This window comes from Melospiza melodia, chromosome 9 (genome assembly GCF_035770615.1).
Source record: "Melospiza melodia melodia isolate bMelMel2 chromosome 9, bMelMel2.pri, whole genome shotgun sequence".
Lineage (NCBI taxonomy): Eukaryota > Metazoa > Chordata > Aves > Passeriformes > Passerellidae > Melospiza > Melospiza melodia.
In genome coordinates this window covers 24,481,146-24,496,543 of record NC_086202.1, presented here as the reverse complement: position 1 = coordinate 24,496,543, position 15,398 = coordinate 24,481,146, and the positions used below count along the sequence as shown (strand labels likewise).

Here is a 15,398-nt window from a genome sequence, read left to right as displayed (position 1 = left end):
CCAAGACATAACACTTCATCCTACCCCTGCTGTAAAATCAGGTCTTATTGCATAAAAGCTAATTAGTGTCACACACCTCAACAATGTGAAGCAGTGTTTCTCTATCAACAAACACCCATAGAACATTGCTAATACACTGGACTTCTTGAAATAACTATGAAAACAATTACCCTAAAGTGTGGGCATAAATGTACACAACTTTTCTTCCCCACAGTTTTAGCAGAAACTAACAGGAACCAAATATTAAGCCTCAGTAGTCAAAGCTGAGGGCATAAGCAAAATATTTGCAACTTTAAGTATAAGCAAGCAGTATACAAAAAAAAACCTACTTGGCAGCCTACTCTACCCAAATAAATTAGCTCCTGTAATATTCCTCCAAATATATTTTTGGCAGATCTCAAAGTTAACAATTTAGGGCTACATTTAATAAAAAAAAAAGTCTTTGAAACTATTTCCAACTGCTGAGGTCTGATACTTAGAAAGGTTTAGATATCTGTCTTCAGTAGAGAGAACCCCTCTCCCATCTGAGAGTTTCAGAATGAAATTCATGTAAAGTTGTACAACTAAAAGTAAAATCAAATGGTGGTCCAACTGAAAGGGAAATAGTGCAGGGGGGGAAAAAAGCCATTTGAGAGAGCAGCTCCGGAGTTCCTAACACAGTTCAGGATGTGCAATAACCTGGGGTATCACAGCATGAATCAAAGAAAGCTCATCTGTCCAGCTTAAACAGAAATCACGGGAAGTCATCTTCAAGCAAATGCATGTGAATCATTTTGGCTAATGAAAACATACCCCTCAAGCTGAAGAACTTACGTAAATTACATTTCTCCTAATTCTGCCAAAAACATTAAAGAAAATGGATTTGCCGAAGATAAAAGCAAAGTAGGCATGATAGATCATCCATTAGCAATACAAGTACAGCTAATTCTTCCTGACAGTGAAATGTCTTGGGATACAACCCACTTTATTTTTTTTTACTAGATGTGAGTTTAGATGCAGTATATCCTACACATTTTATCTCCTTATATCCTAAACTTCACTACTAGTGCAATTTTACAAAGATCAGGCCCTAACAACAACGTATTAAGAAAAGAAAAAACGTGAACAACTGAAAGTATTTTAGCATAGCAAAAAAAAATTTAAAAATTAAATAGGAGCTGTAAAATCTCTGCAAGTGCAGCAAGTAGTTTAAAATGGTGCAAATTAATGCAGTTAATCTGAATTAATAATAAGAAGGAAAACATCACACGCTTATGAGGAATCACAAGGGCAGAATTAATATTGCACTCTACTCACTGTTAGACCAACCAGTGAACTAGTTTGGGCTTTACTTTTTTTCATTAAAAAAGTACAGTGCATTTTTAACGTGCAAGGTTGTAGTGCATTCTCTAGCATACAACTTTGATTTATTCATGTAAACGTCAGAAATCCATCAGCAAACAAAGCCATATGGAAGAAAAAGAGATATAATGGATTTTCTGTTTGCTTTAGAAACTTGACATCTGTGGATAGCATCATCTAAGTTACAATCCAATCACTATTCATATTGTGGTCATTTTCATTTACCAATCCAAAACGCATTTTGTCTGATGATACAAAAAGCTCTGGGAGAGAGCACAGAAGAAATCGTGTTTTAAAAACTTAAAATGGGAATATAGTTTAATATTTTCCCTTTCACATCATAAATTCAGAGAAAAGCAAACTCACATCTGTTCTAACTTAGCTTTAAAAAAACGAAGAAAACGTATCAGGATCATTTATATCTTGTCTGTATTTGCGGCAAGATTTTGGGAGCCGGCCCGAGCCGCCGGTGGCACCTAAGCCCCGCAAAGTTCCCGGGGGGCCGGGCTCGGCGGTACTTACCCCCGCAGAGCAGGAGGAACCCGGCCGGCCGCGCCGCCAAGCGCATCTTCCCCGCGCCGCCGCTGCGGCCCCGCCTCGGCGCTCCGGGCAGCACCGGCCGGGCTGCCGGACGCTCCGCGGGCTCTCAGTCGGGCCGGCCCATGGCCCGGGCCGGCGGCAGCGGGCCGCGATGGGACGCACGGAGCCGGGCGGAGCCGGGCAGGGACGGGACGGCCGGCGCCGGGATGCTCCTCCGCCGGTCCTTCCCTCGGTGCTCCTGGGTGCGGTGCCGCCCCGCCGCCACCGGCCGGGAAGAAAGCGGCTCGTTCCCTCAGCGGCGCCGCTCCTCTCGGGCTCTGCGGGGAGAAGCGAAGTCACGAGCGAAGCCCCCGCTCCGCCGCCGAGCCCCCCGCGCTCCCCGGGCGGCGGCACCGCCCGGCTCCGGCCAGCCCCCGGCCCCTCCTGCCCGGGCCGCCCCGCCCCGCCCGCGGAGCCTCCGCCGAGGGGCGCAGCGCCGGCCCCGCCCCGCGCATCCCCCGGGCAAGGTGCGGGGCCGGGCGGAGGCCCCGCGGGGTCCCGGAGCACCGGCCGCGTCCCCCGGCCCCGCGGGCAGCAGCGGGGCGCGGGCAGGAGGAGCGGGAGGCGGCGGCTCGGGGGGAGGAAGGCAGGCGAGCCGCGCAAACACACCAGGTGCGAGACAAAGCGGGGACAGGCGCTGCGGCACCAGGATGTACCCGAGTGGCCGTCTTCCCTGTCAGCCGAAACACATTAAACGTGTTGAATAATTAATCCTTAGGAGAGCAGACAATTTTTGCTTGATGGTAGGAGGATGCTGTAGAAGATGTGCGCTACCTGGCAGGCAACCAAAGTAACCCGGAACGCACGCGTCCCGCTGAGCGGCGAAACGCCACTTTTAAACCGCAAGCGGGAGGGGGGTGGGAAATCTAACCGAGCCAAAGCTGAAATACGCTTTAACAGGTCGGGCTCGCCGAGAAAAGCGCTCCGAAAAAGCCGCCGCTCACAAACACCGCCCAGAGCCCCCGCCGCGCCGCTGCCGGCGCTGCCTCCGCCCGGCGGCCCCGCCGCAGCGCCCGGCCCGCCCGCGCCCTGCCCCGGCTGCCGCAGCCGAGCCGGAGCCGCGGGCAGCCCCGGGATGGCGCGGGCACAGCCCCGGCACCCGCGGGCACCGCGCCCGCGCAGGCTCTGGAGGGGCCACAGCGACTGCCAGCTGATACAAACCCTGCCCCTCTCCCAGCCCCGCTCCTGTCAGGGCATCTCCAACCTGCCGAGGAGATGTTCTCTACTCCTCTCCCGAAAGCTGATGCTGCTTCCACACAGCCGCGCTGCTCCACAGATCTGGTCGTCAGGATTCAGACACAGATCAACAGCTACAGCGTTCGGCTTCCCCAGCCTTCACACTCTGAAACGCCCAAGCAAGGTCAAGTAGACACACAGAGTAGATTGATACTCAGTGCCGTTGCGCCTAGCAAGAATTGCTGTAGGTTACTTAAATAGAAGTCAAATAAGAAATTCTCTCTCTAGATTAGTAAGGACTGTGCTTACAATACCTAGCACTTTAGGAGGCAAAGTATCAGAAATTACCCTGGAGGAATGGTAAAAGAACTAACCTATTGTAACTTTTCTGTTAGATCTTAATCAAGTTAGATCTTCTTCTATGGTCTTTGTAAGGCTTGGGAAAACAATAAGCCAAGTTGAAGCAACTAGAAGGGTAATAATGCATTTGAGATGAACAATAATGACCACCATTAATTAATTGCTTTTGAAGCTGCCTGTCAGATAGTATAAATTAAACTTTTGAGTACTTACGTGCCAAGTGTGTGTGGGGCTTTTGCAAGTTCCTGAAATAGAGAACTGAGAAGGTTACTTGGGAAGTCTCTGTGAACCAAAGGAAAGTCTATAGCAAAGAAAGCAACACATAAAACATTAACATTAAATCAATGCTTTGTGGAGAAATGTCTTACGTTAAGCTAAGCTTTATCTTAAATCATATTTAAAAGCTCGTGCAGTATACAAATCAATATTGATGCCATCTAAAATACACCACTATCATCTGCACTGATAAATGCCAGTTTTCATCCAGGACAAAGTGACTTCTTGGAAGAATTTCAAGGACTTACAATCTCTTCTGGCATCTCAGCAACTGAAGCCAAAGCTGTACTCTTCTGCCAGCTTCAGGCTCTGCTCCAGCACAGTAAAACTGGTTTTAGATGCCATCATGTTCGTCATGCAAGGAACAGAAGAAGTAAGGTCACCAGAATAATTTTTTCATTTGATTTCCAGGCTTTTTAGCTAAGCAGTTTTGTGCGTTTTCAGAGGACTGTAGCTGACACACAACACACCTGGAAAAAACTGGACAACTCGGATGAAAACAGGACCAAACACAGGTGTCTTCTGTGTTCCAGCTACTGTGGTCATGTCTCTCATGTTAATGTAGCCACCGTTCTTCCTGAAGCTGTTGGCCTTTATGCTCAGCAGTGGTATATTGAGGAAACATAGTGGTATATCCAGGAAACATAGCCTACCACAGAGAAGACGAAAATAACATAACTGCAGCATCTCTCATACCCTGCAAAAGCCTATCAAAATGGAGGCATTTTAAATTTTCCACTTTAAATTCAAACTTCAGGAGAAAAAAACTTAAACCCTTCCTGCCCAGCCTGGTTTCCATATCCTTGAAGAGTCCCAACACAGGCTGTGAACCATCTGCCCTTGAGTTTACATGAGCCATACAAGCCTATAGCAACCATCTCCTTCCAACAGCTAACTTCTGCTCCACTGTGCATAAAATACACGTTCACGTCATTCACTTGGTTTCTTTGTCTGAAGGCCTTTTGAAAACTGAATGAAAATCACTGCTTGTAAATGGGGAATAAAAAAATCGAGGTGTCCCTAATTTCCCAGAAAAGCTCAAGCTTTGCAGTGACATCTCCCATCACTCTCCCAGCAGAAATACTTTGGATGTAAATCAACACTTTCCTGCAGGCTAGTGCAATTGTGAAACTGTGGCTCATACTCCTTCTCTTCCCCACTCCCCCCCCCCTACTTTGACTCATTTATTTGGCACAGCAGGCTGAGCTATTAAATTATTGTAGGTTTTTCTTTTATAAAGGCACCCTGAGATGTCTCGGTACAATAATGCTTCCTGAAACTGATGCTGATTGATAACTGTTTCTTGGTTTCATCACAAATCTTAGATCATGTTCATTTAGCATCAGGGCAGGACACTTGAGGACTGTTCTACCTTTCCATGTTTTCCAAACACTCAGGCATGAACACTGAAATATTTTCAGGTAAAAATCATCCTAGAATATTGTATTTAAAATCCAATTCTTGATCAGTTCAGGACTTAAATACTTTTTCCCCCCATACTAGGAGGTTGGCTACTGTAAAAACTCAGTCTGAGGTGCTGCTATTGATCATGTGGAAAAAAAATAGTATTTTAAAACTACAAAAACAGGTTATTAACACTCAATGCTATTTTCTGATCAAACTGTCAGGTCTTTCAAACAGTTACAATTACGGTGGCACTGAACAGATATTCTTCCTGAGGCAGATCTAATAGTAAAAGGACAGATTAAACTTTGATCCTGACAGTGACAAAGAATTTATCTGCATGTCATACTTAAATCAAGTTCTTATATACACATTTTTCCACAATCCCTGGGCTTTATTTTCCTATCCTTCTGTCAATTTCTTCATTTTCTATTTGCTCGATATTGGTAACATATGAACTGCACAGTATCCACATTATCTATTTAATTTTTTGTTCTCTTAAGAGCATTGAAAGAGCTAAAAGCAGCGTGTTTTCCCAAAATACTCATCCAAAAGTGGTATGAATTGGCCAGAAACACTGACTACCATGAAGAAGCAGCAAACCTGTGCTAGGAGATGTCTCCAGCTTGTCACCTAGAGATGGGAACCAAGAAGCTATTTCTTTCAAGTCAGGAGAAAGACATTATTCTTGTGGAGAAAGTGCTACAGACTGTCCTGATAAGAAGTTTAAGCAAGAGCTTTGGCTTGTCCAATAAATGGATTTCAAGGCAAAACCAGGATTCTTGTGAAAACAGTGATAAGGGACTGGCATAAGTGAAGATGCTGTATGAGGGAAAGCAGAAGAGACTGTGAGCCTGGGCCAGGACCAAGAGGAATCAATGTCCTTTGGAGACCTGACAAAATCATCCCTCCTGGGAGCTGGCTGCACCAGGAAAGCCCTCATCTGACCTTGCTGCTGCTTGGTAATAAAATTCTAAGTTCCTCCAACAACAGTAGTTTGTGTCACTGTAAATGTAACACAAAGCCTTTTTGAAAATACATTAATCCACAAAAAATGCCTGATTCCTGGCCATCAGATTGTTTGACTGAAAGCCTCAACTCAACTATCAAAATGATCATGAAATCATAAATCACAATGTCTGGTGCCATCAGAAGTCAGTACCAAAATAGGTCTCTAACCATTTATCTGAAATTTTCAAACGCTTGCCTTTGCTGCTGCAGATTTCCATGAAGCACAGGAGAACTATGCTGGAGCATTTCCATGCAGAGAGGAAATAAATTCTCCCAATATTTGCAAACAACAGGTGCTTTATTGTTTTAATTCTATTCAGAATCTCATGTCATCTTGCATCTATCTTGTTACAGAAGCCTTCTAAAACTGACAGGAAATAAAAGCTCGGTTTTCATGTCATTGTTCTAAGGATTGTCCTGGAGGTGCCATGGATGCAGCTGTTATGTCAGAAAGGCATCTGGAGTGAAGGTCACTGTGATACATTACTGAAAGTACAACAGTGTGTAAGTTCCAAACTGAGTGAAATCCCAAGTTCTGATTTCTGTACTGTTGTGGAGCAGCAGGATTACAGGAGTGTGAGTGCATGAGGATGTGAACCTCTGGCTGTGATGATGAGCACGGCCTGGTGTGAGAGAGCCTGCAGCCCTGGTGTGCCTTAGCAGGGCATCCAGCAGAGCTGTGCCGGCAGCTGCCGCTCCGCCGCCGCAGGAATAGCCCCAGCAGCAGCAGGCCTGATGACTCATGCTTATCTCATCTGCAGAGACAATCCTTTTTGCCTGGAACCATGCTATAACATACACACAACAGTTGTAACCCACAGGCACCTTGGCATTGAGGCTCAACATTTATCCCATTACTCAAGAGGCATTAATTTCCCCGAGATATGAACAGATATTGGCACGATGAATCTCTTCACATCAGTATGAGCAGTCAAGTTCTGAACTTTGAAGGCTGGATTTTTCTAGCTTTTAAACAAACATTTGGGATCTGCCTGGAAATGTTATGATCACACATAAGGATATTCACACAGCCCTCATCAGAATCTGAATGGTAGGGGGTAGATACTTTTCCAACAAAAGTTCGAGAAATACATTGAAACTGGCAGCTGATAAATTAAAACCAGCTAACAAAATAGAAAACATCCTTTGTTGACTCTTCTCCAGGTCCATTTCCAGCAGATAATACACTACTGTGATCATAACAATAAAATATTATTTTCATCCTAGTTTCTTAGAATATGGTGTCAAATATAACAGCCCACATGAGAGATGTGTAACCTCAATTCCCTACTTGTTCATGAAGTTCCAGCCTGGGTTATGACCAAGGCAAGCTTCCTGCTCCCTGCCAGCTGCAGTACCCCTACAGTGACCTGGGGGAGGTGAATGTGCTGGAGAGTGCTTCTGTCCAAGGCACAGTCAGATTTACCCACTACAACTATTTCTGAAGTTTGCAGGTGACCTTAAAAAACACTCCATTACCAATTTAATTAAAAATAGTAACAGCCAGATAAAGCTGTGAGACATCCTAAATGACCAGTAAATATTTGTGAAGCTCAGCTTTCGCTTTAGTTTTTCATTCCTTATTACTCTTGGCTGCAGAGAACTTGAAAACATAACCACACTACACCCTAGAAGTTTCAAACCTGAAAAGCAAATGTAGTTTGCAAATGTAGAAAAGACATTTCAAATATCATAATTTTAGAAATAACTAATTAGGTAGAGAAACTAACTCAAAATATATAAATATTTTGGTTTCAGTATGAAAAGCAGTTAAATTGGACTGAAGAAAGTAGGTCTTTCTTGAGCAGTATCAAATCTCCTATGCTTGTTCAACAACTAAGCTCCAAAATGTTGTCAGGTCTAACTTTGTCTCAGTACTACTTAGAAAAGGCACAGCCAGCTTTGCATGAGGGAGCCAAGAGACTCCCCAGCAGTGCTGCTCTTCCTGCCACCCACAGCAAGGTTCAGTACATGCCATAGTGACAATGAGAGGGCCTCATTTCTTTCAAACTTTCATAGGTTCAGAATAGAGGCACCATAACTCATGTTACTGGTGGGTTAGCCCCAGTGCCATCAGGGGAAATGGTGACCTGAGAGTTTTCAGTCTCCAAAATCATCAGGTCAAATGCTGTCGGGGAAGAACTGACAAAATCACGACCATTATTCTGTTTCAAGCACGAAGGCACACCAAAGTTAATGAAGAGAAGATCACAATCAATGGAATAACAATTAATTTTGTCATTATAGGAATTAGTATAAAAATATCAGAATCAGGACTTACAAGGGACTTCACCTCGAAGTTAACCTGTATTGGGTTAAATGATCTACATAATCTGATTTACTTTCAGCACCATATGTTACTAAATCGTAATCACTAGAAACCAGGAAATATGATCCTAGGGTAATTCCAGAGATCTGGATTCCCACTGTACTGTAACTTTAAATATATGGTATCATGGCCATAAAGAGAGCACTCAGATAGGTCACACACCTTCATTTGCACCATGGTTTATAGAGGCACGTTTGCCCCCGTGTTCCATTGATCTAACAGGATGTGTTTTTCTATTACACATGCACACGGTCTCTACATTTAAAGAGCATTACATTAAAAATGAAATCAAGAGCTTGCCTGTGAGGAAATGTTCAGACTGAGATTGCCCCATGCATTTTTTATTTGCTCACTGATATGCCTTACAAGTCTCATTCAGGAACAGCTACAAATATGTCAGAACTAGTGCTGGAACTTGTAAATTCCTAGGATTCAACCCAAAAATATAACCTCAAAATAACATGCCTGAGACTAATGAAGAATTCTTATTTTTCCTGTGCATTGAGTAAGCCCGGAGTCCAGTAAATGCAAGAATATACAATTACATGTGCAAACAGTCTGAACAAAGGGGGTGAATACAGATTGAAAAGGTAAAACTTATTTATGTTTTGAGTGCCTAACACTATGATACTGTTCTTTAATGTAGGCTTTTCCAGTATGTAATTTCCTAAAGGTTTTTAATTTTAAAAATTTTAGGATTATACCACATGGAGCCACACTGAGTGCTGCATAAGTTACAACAAGATTTTAAATGGCTGAAAACAACTATTTAAAAGGAAAATAATCTTTTGTACTCATTACAATTGGTAACTATGACCAAGATGCCGAGCATATTAGTGCAACTTTGTTTTCCTAAAAAAGCAACAAACAGAAGACAAGTCCCAAAACAAGAATAACACACAGCAAAAACAATGCCATAACTTATATATTTTCTTTAACTTTAGAATTTGATCATAATTTGAACTTTAAAAGGACTAGAAATTTCTCCAAATCATCATGGCAATTAAAAAGCAAAATGAGGGGTGCTAAGTCTTGGCCAGCCCAGTAGGGATTCACCCTGTAGCACGAGGTCCCTGACCCTCCAACATCCTGCATGGCCCTGAGGCTCTGTACAGTGGAGAACACGTTGGTCAAACGGACCACTCTGGAGATTTAGCACAAAGTCTTCAGAAAGTGCTGAGGGTGCAAGTTCTTTTAGTTAGAGGCTTAATGCACAGGCAGATGTGGATTGATTTTTCAAGGAAATGGCAACAAACCTCTCTTCCCTGAGGTCCCTGCTCAAAATGCCAGGTCATGACAGCTTTCCATAGTATACACTGACACCATTTCTTTTCTACAAGATACACTTACCTATATGTAAGTGCAAAATCTTAAAAAGGGTTTATTTAAGGAGAGGAGACAGGGTCTCTGCCCAGTTACCCATTACATAGCACAAGGCTCTGGACTTGCACTTTCCCTAGTAAAAACAGCAACAACAGTACAAGATAACAGTAAACAGAACTCTTACCAGTGTAAAATATATGTTTAAAAGGTTAAAAAAGTAACAGAGTTTTTTGGATTTTTTTTTTGTTTTAGTGCTGCAATCAAATCAAAGATTTGATTGCAAACAATTTCATAGTTATTTTTCTCATTTTCAGATAGAAGGAATGATCTATTTCTGTTTTAGTGAAATTATGCCTACCTTTACACACATACATAGAAATAATATAAACCCTTAGAAGCTCATTGTACTATTCCTTTGTGCCTTGACTTGCATGAACTTAAAGAGCAGGAATCAGAGCCCAGGGGAGAGAGACAAGAGAAACTTTAAGTACCTAAAGCAGCTAAGCAAAAGTAGGTTACCATCATATTTTTAATTTATGCGTGTTACGAGATAAGCTGACAGCCATGTGTGTCTCCTATTATCAACAGTTAGGCAGTTTCTTTTCTAAGTCATCTTGGGCAGTTCAGCTACTCAGAGTCTGTTTCTATTTGTTTGGGCTGTGGTGCACCCTGTATTTTAGCTCAGAGATATTTGTCTTTCTTGGAGTTTCTCTGGAGCTGCATATATGATGGAAACAGTTATTGTTTCTAACCACTGCAACTCAGAGCAATTCAACACAGCTGTTTCAGTTTTGTTAGCACATACAGCAGCATTTAACCAAAACTAAGAGCTCAGTGAGTACAAGCAAGGCCACACAAAGTGGTGTTTGATGCAGGGCAATAGTTGTGGAGCAGGGTCACCACTCAATAATTGGAAGAGAAAACTTGGAAATATTTGCCTTTGTCCCTTAGATTTTGACAAACAAAATTCATGAGATGCAACTTGAAATGGCTTTTTTTTCCATTACACTTTCTACACTGGTCAGTTAACACCTGGGGGAAACTAGTTTGAACTGATCCAGGTAAACAGAACTCAGGTAAATCAGTGCTGTATCAACCTGCAATCATCAATTTTACAGCTCCAATATTTCTAAGTTAAACCAGACCTTTTCAGGCCTCCTATATCACAGTTCATGTAAACTAGGCACAGCTGGTCTCTCCACCAATAAATCAACCATTGAAGGAGTAACAAAATATATACAACTAAGGCACAGACAGGACAAAAGATTGTGATTGAAAGAGAAACCATTCAGTGAACCTAGGAAGTCAATTTAGAGAGTCTTGACATATTTCATCAACATGTACTGAGCAAGTGCTCCCGTGGGGAAGGTGGTTTTGTCTTAAGTTTTTTATACTGATTCCGCAGCAAATGCTTTGCATAAGGCGTCTCTGAATGAAAGGGATGTCTGGTATATTAAAAAGCAGCAATGCCTCTAACCAACAATCATGGAGACTTTAAGAAGTAAGGTCCTAGAGCAGAATTGTAGGGGTATGGACACACAAAGTGTTGGCGTGTGCAGCCAGTGCAGTCCTCAGCCACACTGGCAGGTTGGGTCTCCTGAAGGTGCCCCCACAATTTGTGGGAGTATCACAGAAGCAGCCTAAAGGGATAAAGGATAATGTATAATACAGTTTGTTCCCCCTATGTAATAGTAACTATTTACACATTATTGTGTAGGGAATTTATCTTTGCTGACCACAATCCCAGCTCTGTTGGGATCTGTTGTAGAGGTGGTGTTGTGTGCACTTTTTTCAGAGGCTGCTGTATATCTACATGGAAAAGATGCTTAATGTCAAATCAAATTAAACAAAAACTTGCCTGTTTGAAACAAAGCATGCATAGCTTTCTATGCCACTGGCCAGGAAACAAGAGAAAAGCACAGGTCAAAAGTACTTGAGACTGGCTCAATAGAGTCTTCCAAGAAGCTAAGCGGGTACTGCCTTTGGTGAATCTGCTTTATTTTGCATGCCTAACACAATAATTCTTAACAAGATTCCACAGATTAGAGGACATGAAATTAAGCAATCTACATTGAAGTACAATGTCAGACATTAAGCTGACAGTCCTCAATACCCACTGCCTAAGGTGCTAGTGGGAAACAGTGTCAGAATAGTAAGACATTCACAAGAAAGGGCCATGGATTAGGTCCTTTGAACCTTGTTAACTATATTAAGGAAACACTGGTTGTCACCTGCTGACATCTTGTTCTGTAGAAGACTGGAAACAAGAATGCCTCCTCTGTCAGGACTGATTTCCAAGTCACTGGGAACTTGATGTTTAAATAGACACAGAATGACAGGAGGCGCTAGCACAAACCAACTGAATCACATTATCAGAGCATGAAGTTAAGAGTAATAGCTTCTTCTAAGCTATTAAACAAAGAACCTCAAATCACAACCCAGAAGTAACCTTAAAGAACCTACTGCCTTCAACATATTCCATTTTGGATGTCAAAGATTTAACCTTACCTAAGTGTCCCACAGATGCCAAATTTGTGGCTGTTAGCATAGGAGTCTTGCTCTACACTATTAGTCAAACTATTTTTGCTGGATGTTTTCAGACAAAGTTAATTTGCTCTGTGCACTCATTGTGAATCTAATCCAGTCTTTTTAAATACATCCTGAAATGCCATTGTACCTGTGTAAGCAATACACCTATCCTCTTCAAATTTCCTGTCATTACCCATGAGAGAGAACTCCTGAAAATAGTTTTCCCTCCAGAAAATGCTTGAAATAAGACTGTAAAGAAGTTTTTATTGATTATTGCCATAAGAAACCTGCAGTGACTTCATAAAGATGACTCAGAACTTAAGCAGGGTGACTTAATGTCACTACACAATCCTACATGAGTTGGAATTCAAAACATCTCCACTATGAGATCACACTAAAGATTTGTCCTCTGAACTTTTTTCTGTTTGTACTTTCAACTTCCTCCCTGAACTTTGAGGTTCACATTCTTCTTGTCTACATCTTGTACCTCTCTGTGTAATTTCTCTGTCTGCGTGTGAATCTTTTGCAACCAAGTGTTCAAGTGCTTCCCTGAAGACTGTGTAATACAGACATAAAAGCACAAGGGCTTGCATGAGGCGCAGAGAAGGGACCTGGACTAAGGACATGCATCACTGCATGGGAGCAGTGATTGCTCCTCAGGACACACTCAGGGCAGGACAAGCTCAGTCCTTGTCAGTGTCCTGTCCAACAGCCACCTTTCCAGCACAAATGCTGAGTGAAATGTCAGGATTGACTTTAGATGTCTTACTTGCATAGGGCTCACCAGGATCTGCTCCCTGAGGAAATTAGGGTCCCCAGCCCGCATTATTTCTAGCCTTTGGTACTGGTTGCTACAGACTGGCTACAAGCGACAGAGCAGAGTGGCAGACAGAGCGGCCCAGAGCTGCTGTTGATAGAGCCCACAGCAGTGGCCTTATTGCTCCAAGCTGGGCAATGAACCTGGGAAAGTTGCTTCGCTCCCATCCATGACCCAGTACAAGTCAGCAAGCAGCTCACATATGGCTCAGCCTGCAATCTCCTTAGTCAGCATCTAAAGCCAGTCCCAGGTGTCAGAGCTTGCAACATTTGGGACAGGACTCTTGACTGAGTTTAGAGGTAAAGACAACAGAGTAAATGTTTTCCCCAAATAGAAAGTGCCTCCTGTTCAACTCCCTTGCATAGTGTATGCTGACTCCAGAGCTAGTAGGAGAGGGTTTCATGAGCTGTACTGAGCTCCAGTGATTTTGTCACCAGCCAGTTTAGCTCAGAGCCGGCTGAGGCAGCTGCTCAGTGTCTCCAGTGTGTGAGTGGACATGCTGTGAAGCACAGGGTCTGGCAGAGACAGTTCTCCCTTTTGCACATCACCTGCTTCACTGTTTTTGCATAAGGGTGATCTAAAGCTTAGCAAAGACTCTGAGCTGGAAATATTGCACACGTATTAGAATTACTCCTTTGCAGAAAGCAATTCATTAGCTGCTGGCTCAAGAACCTTTGGCTAACAATAGACATTTAAACCATCAGGTACCAAAAAGCAGAGCTATGATATCTTAGCAGGCATGGAGTATTTCTTATTTGCATAGCTGCTGCAGCAAAAGCGCTTCAACTACTTTCTATCTCGATGCCAGAAAAAAAGTTCACTGCAAGTATTAGAAGAACATAGTTTGCTTTTGTTGCTCCAGTGCAAAATAAGCTTGTAATTTATATTTCTGTAATAGAAATACAGAGTTGTTCATGGAAATAACTCATGTCTGTTTCTCTTAGTGTTGCATGAACATTAACCACATGCTCTCCATTATCATTATTATTATTCATCTCAAAAGGGAGTCATTGAAAAACACATTTGCAATTAGAGACCCCAGAGGTGGTCTGTGATACAAAGTGAGCTGTCCAGAGTCACTAGCTGAGAACAGGGTTCAGAGTCAGTACATACACACCAAGGCCACAGTACTTGACAGGCAGGAGGAGACAAAGGAAAGTTTTACCTGTCTGCTGGAAGGTGGCAGGGAGCCCCAGGTCAGCTTAGCTGTGTACATTGCTCATTCCCTGCAACGCACAGTCACCACTAAACACCCACTGCATGACCTGGGTCACAATCAGTTAACAGGCTGCTACATCTTCAGTCAGTTTGATGTTTTCTCATTAAATCTCTATTCTCTGAAAATCATAAATGTGTAATTCACTCTGATCCTGCAGGTGTTAGTCAGATTTCTGGGCCTGCAGATGAACCCACAATAGTCATTGGAGAACTGCAGTCACATTACTCTGTTGGTGCTCTAGGTCACTAGTCTAATAATTTTTTTTTCTCGAGACAAGCAAGCAGGAACATTTTCTCAATCAAGGGAAACAGCCAACATGGTCAATGACAGACACTGAAACATAAAGTTATTAAATGCTAGAACAATATAAAGCCACTGAGATGAAGAAAAATAAAACTAGATCCTGGTCCATGTGCCAGGAGAAATTCCTTTGCTTAGACTCTTATGCAAGGCTCACACTTTCCAGCCTAGCATTCCAAAGTCCTACAACCCAACATGTACTATACAGCTCAGTCCATTTTCCCTGCAAGTCTTGGTCAGCTTAGTCAGGATGCTCTTCCAGTGTTTCCAGACATTCTACAAGCTCATTCCTGTGACACATACAGTGTATTTACCACTCCAGAGATATTGTAACTATAGTTATAATGACATATACATGTATGGATTAGGATCTCATGAGCCAAGTCAATGCCACCACTTGTTTACTGTGATGGGATCTGCTAACCACAGCAAAGCTTGCCTCAGGCTTATGATGAACAAATTTATATGCACATAACTACCCATGATAATAGTTTGCTTTTTCAAGAGTTCAAGTAGCATTTGGTTGATGCTCTCAGGCACATGGTGTGACTCTTAGGGATGGTCCTGTGTAGGGCCAAGATTGGGTTTCTTCCAATTAAGAACAGTCTCTGATTCTATGATGTTTATATATATATATATATATACACACACACACATATATATATATATAAAACTGTATTGGAGTTGAGGTGTTAAGAAAACTAAATAAGCATTAGATTTCTTGTTTAGTAAAT

At 42.6% G+C, this 15,398-nt stretch overlaps 1 protein-coding gene across 1 annotated transcript in view; it reads right to left on the bottom strand.

The window, feature by feature from the left end:
• RET (ret proto-oncogene) overlaps positions 1 to 1,923 on the bottom strand; it is a 77,457-nt gene extending 75,534 nt beyond the window's left edge. The window contains exon 1 of the mRNA XM_063163905.1: positions 1,864 to 1,923. Coding sequence (XP_063019975.1) covers positions 1,864 to 1,909 — 46 coding nt within the window. The 5' untranslated portion in view covers positions 1,910 to 1,923. The remainder of the gene's footprint in view (positions 1 to 1,863) is intronic.
• Positions 1,924 to 15,398: the final 13,475 nt, after the last annotated feature.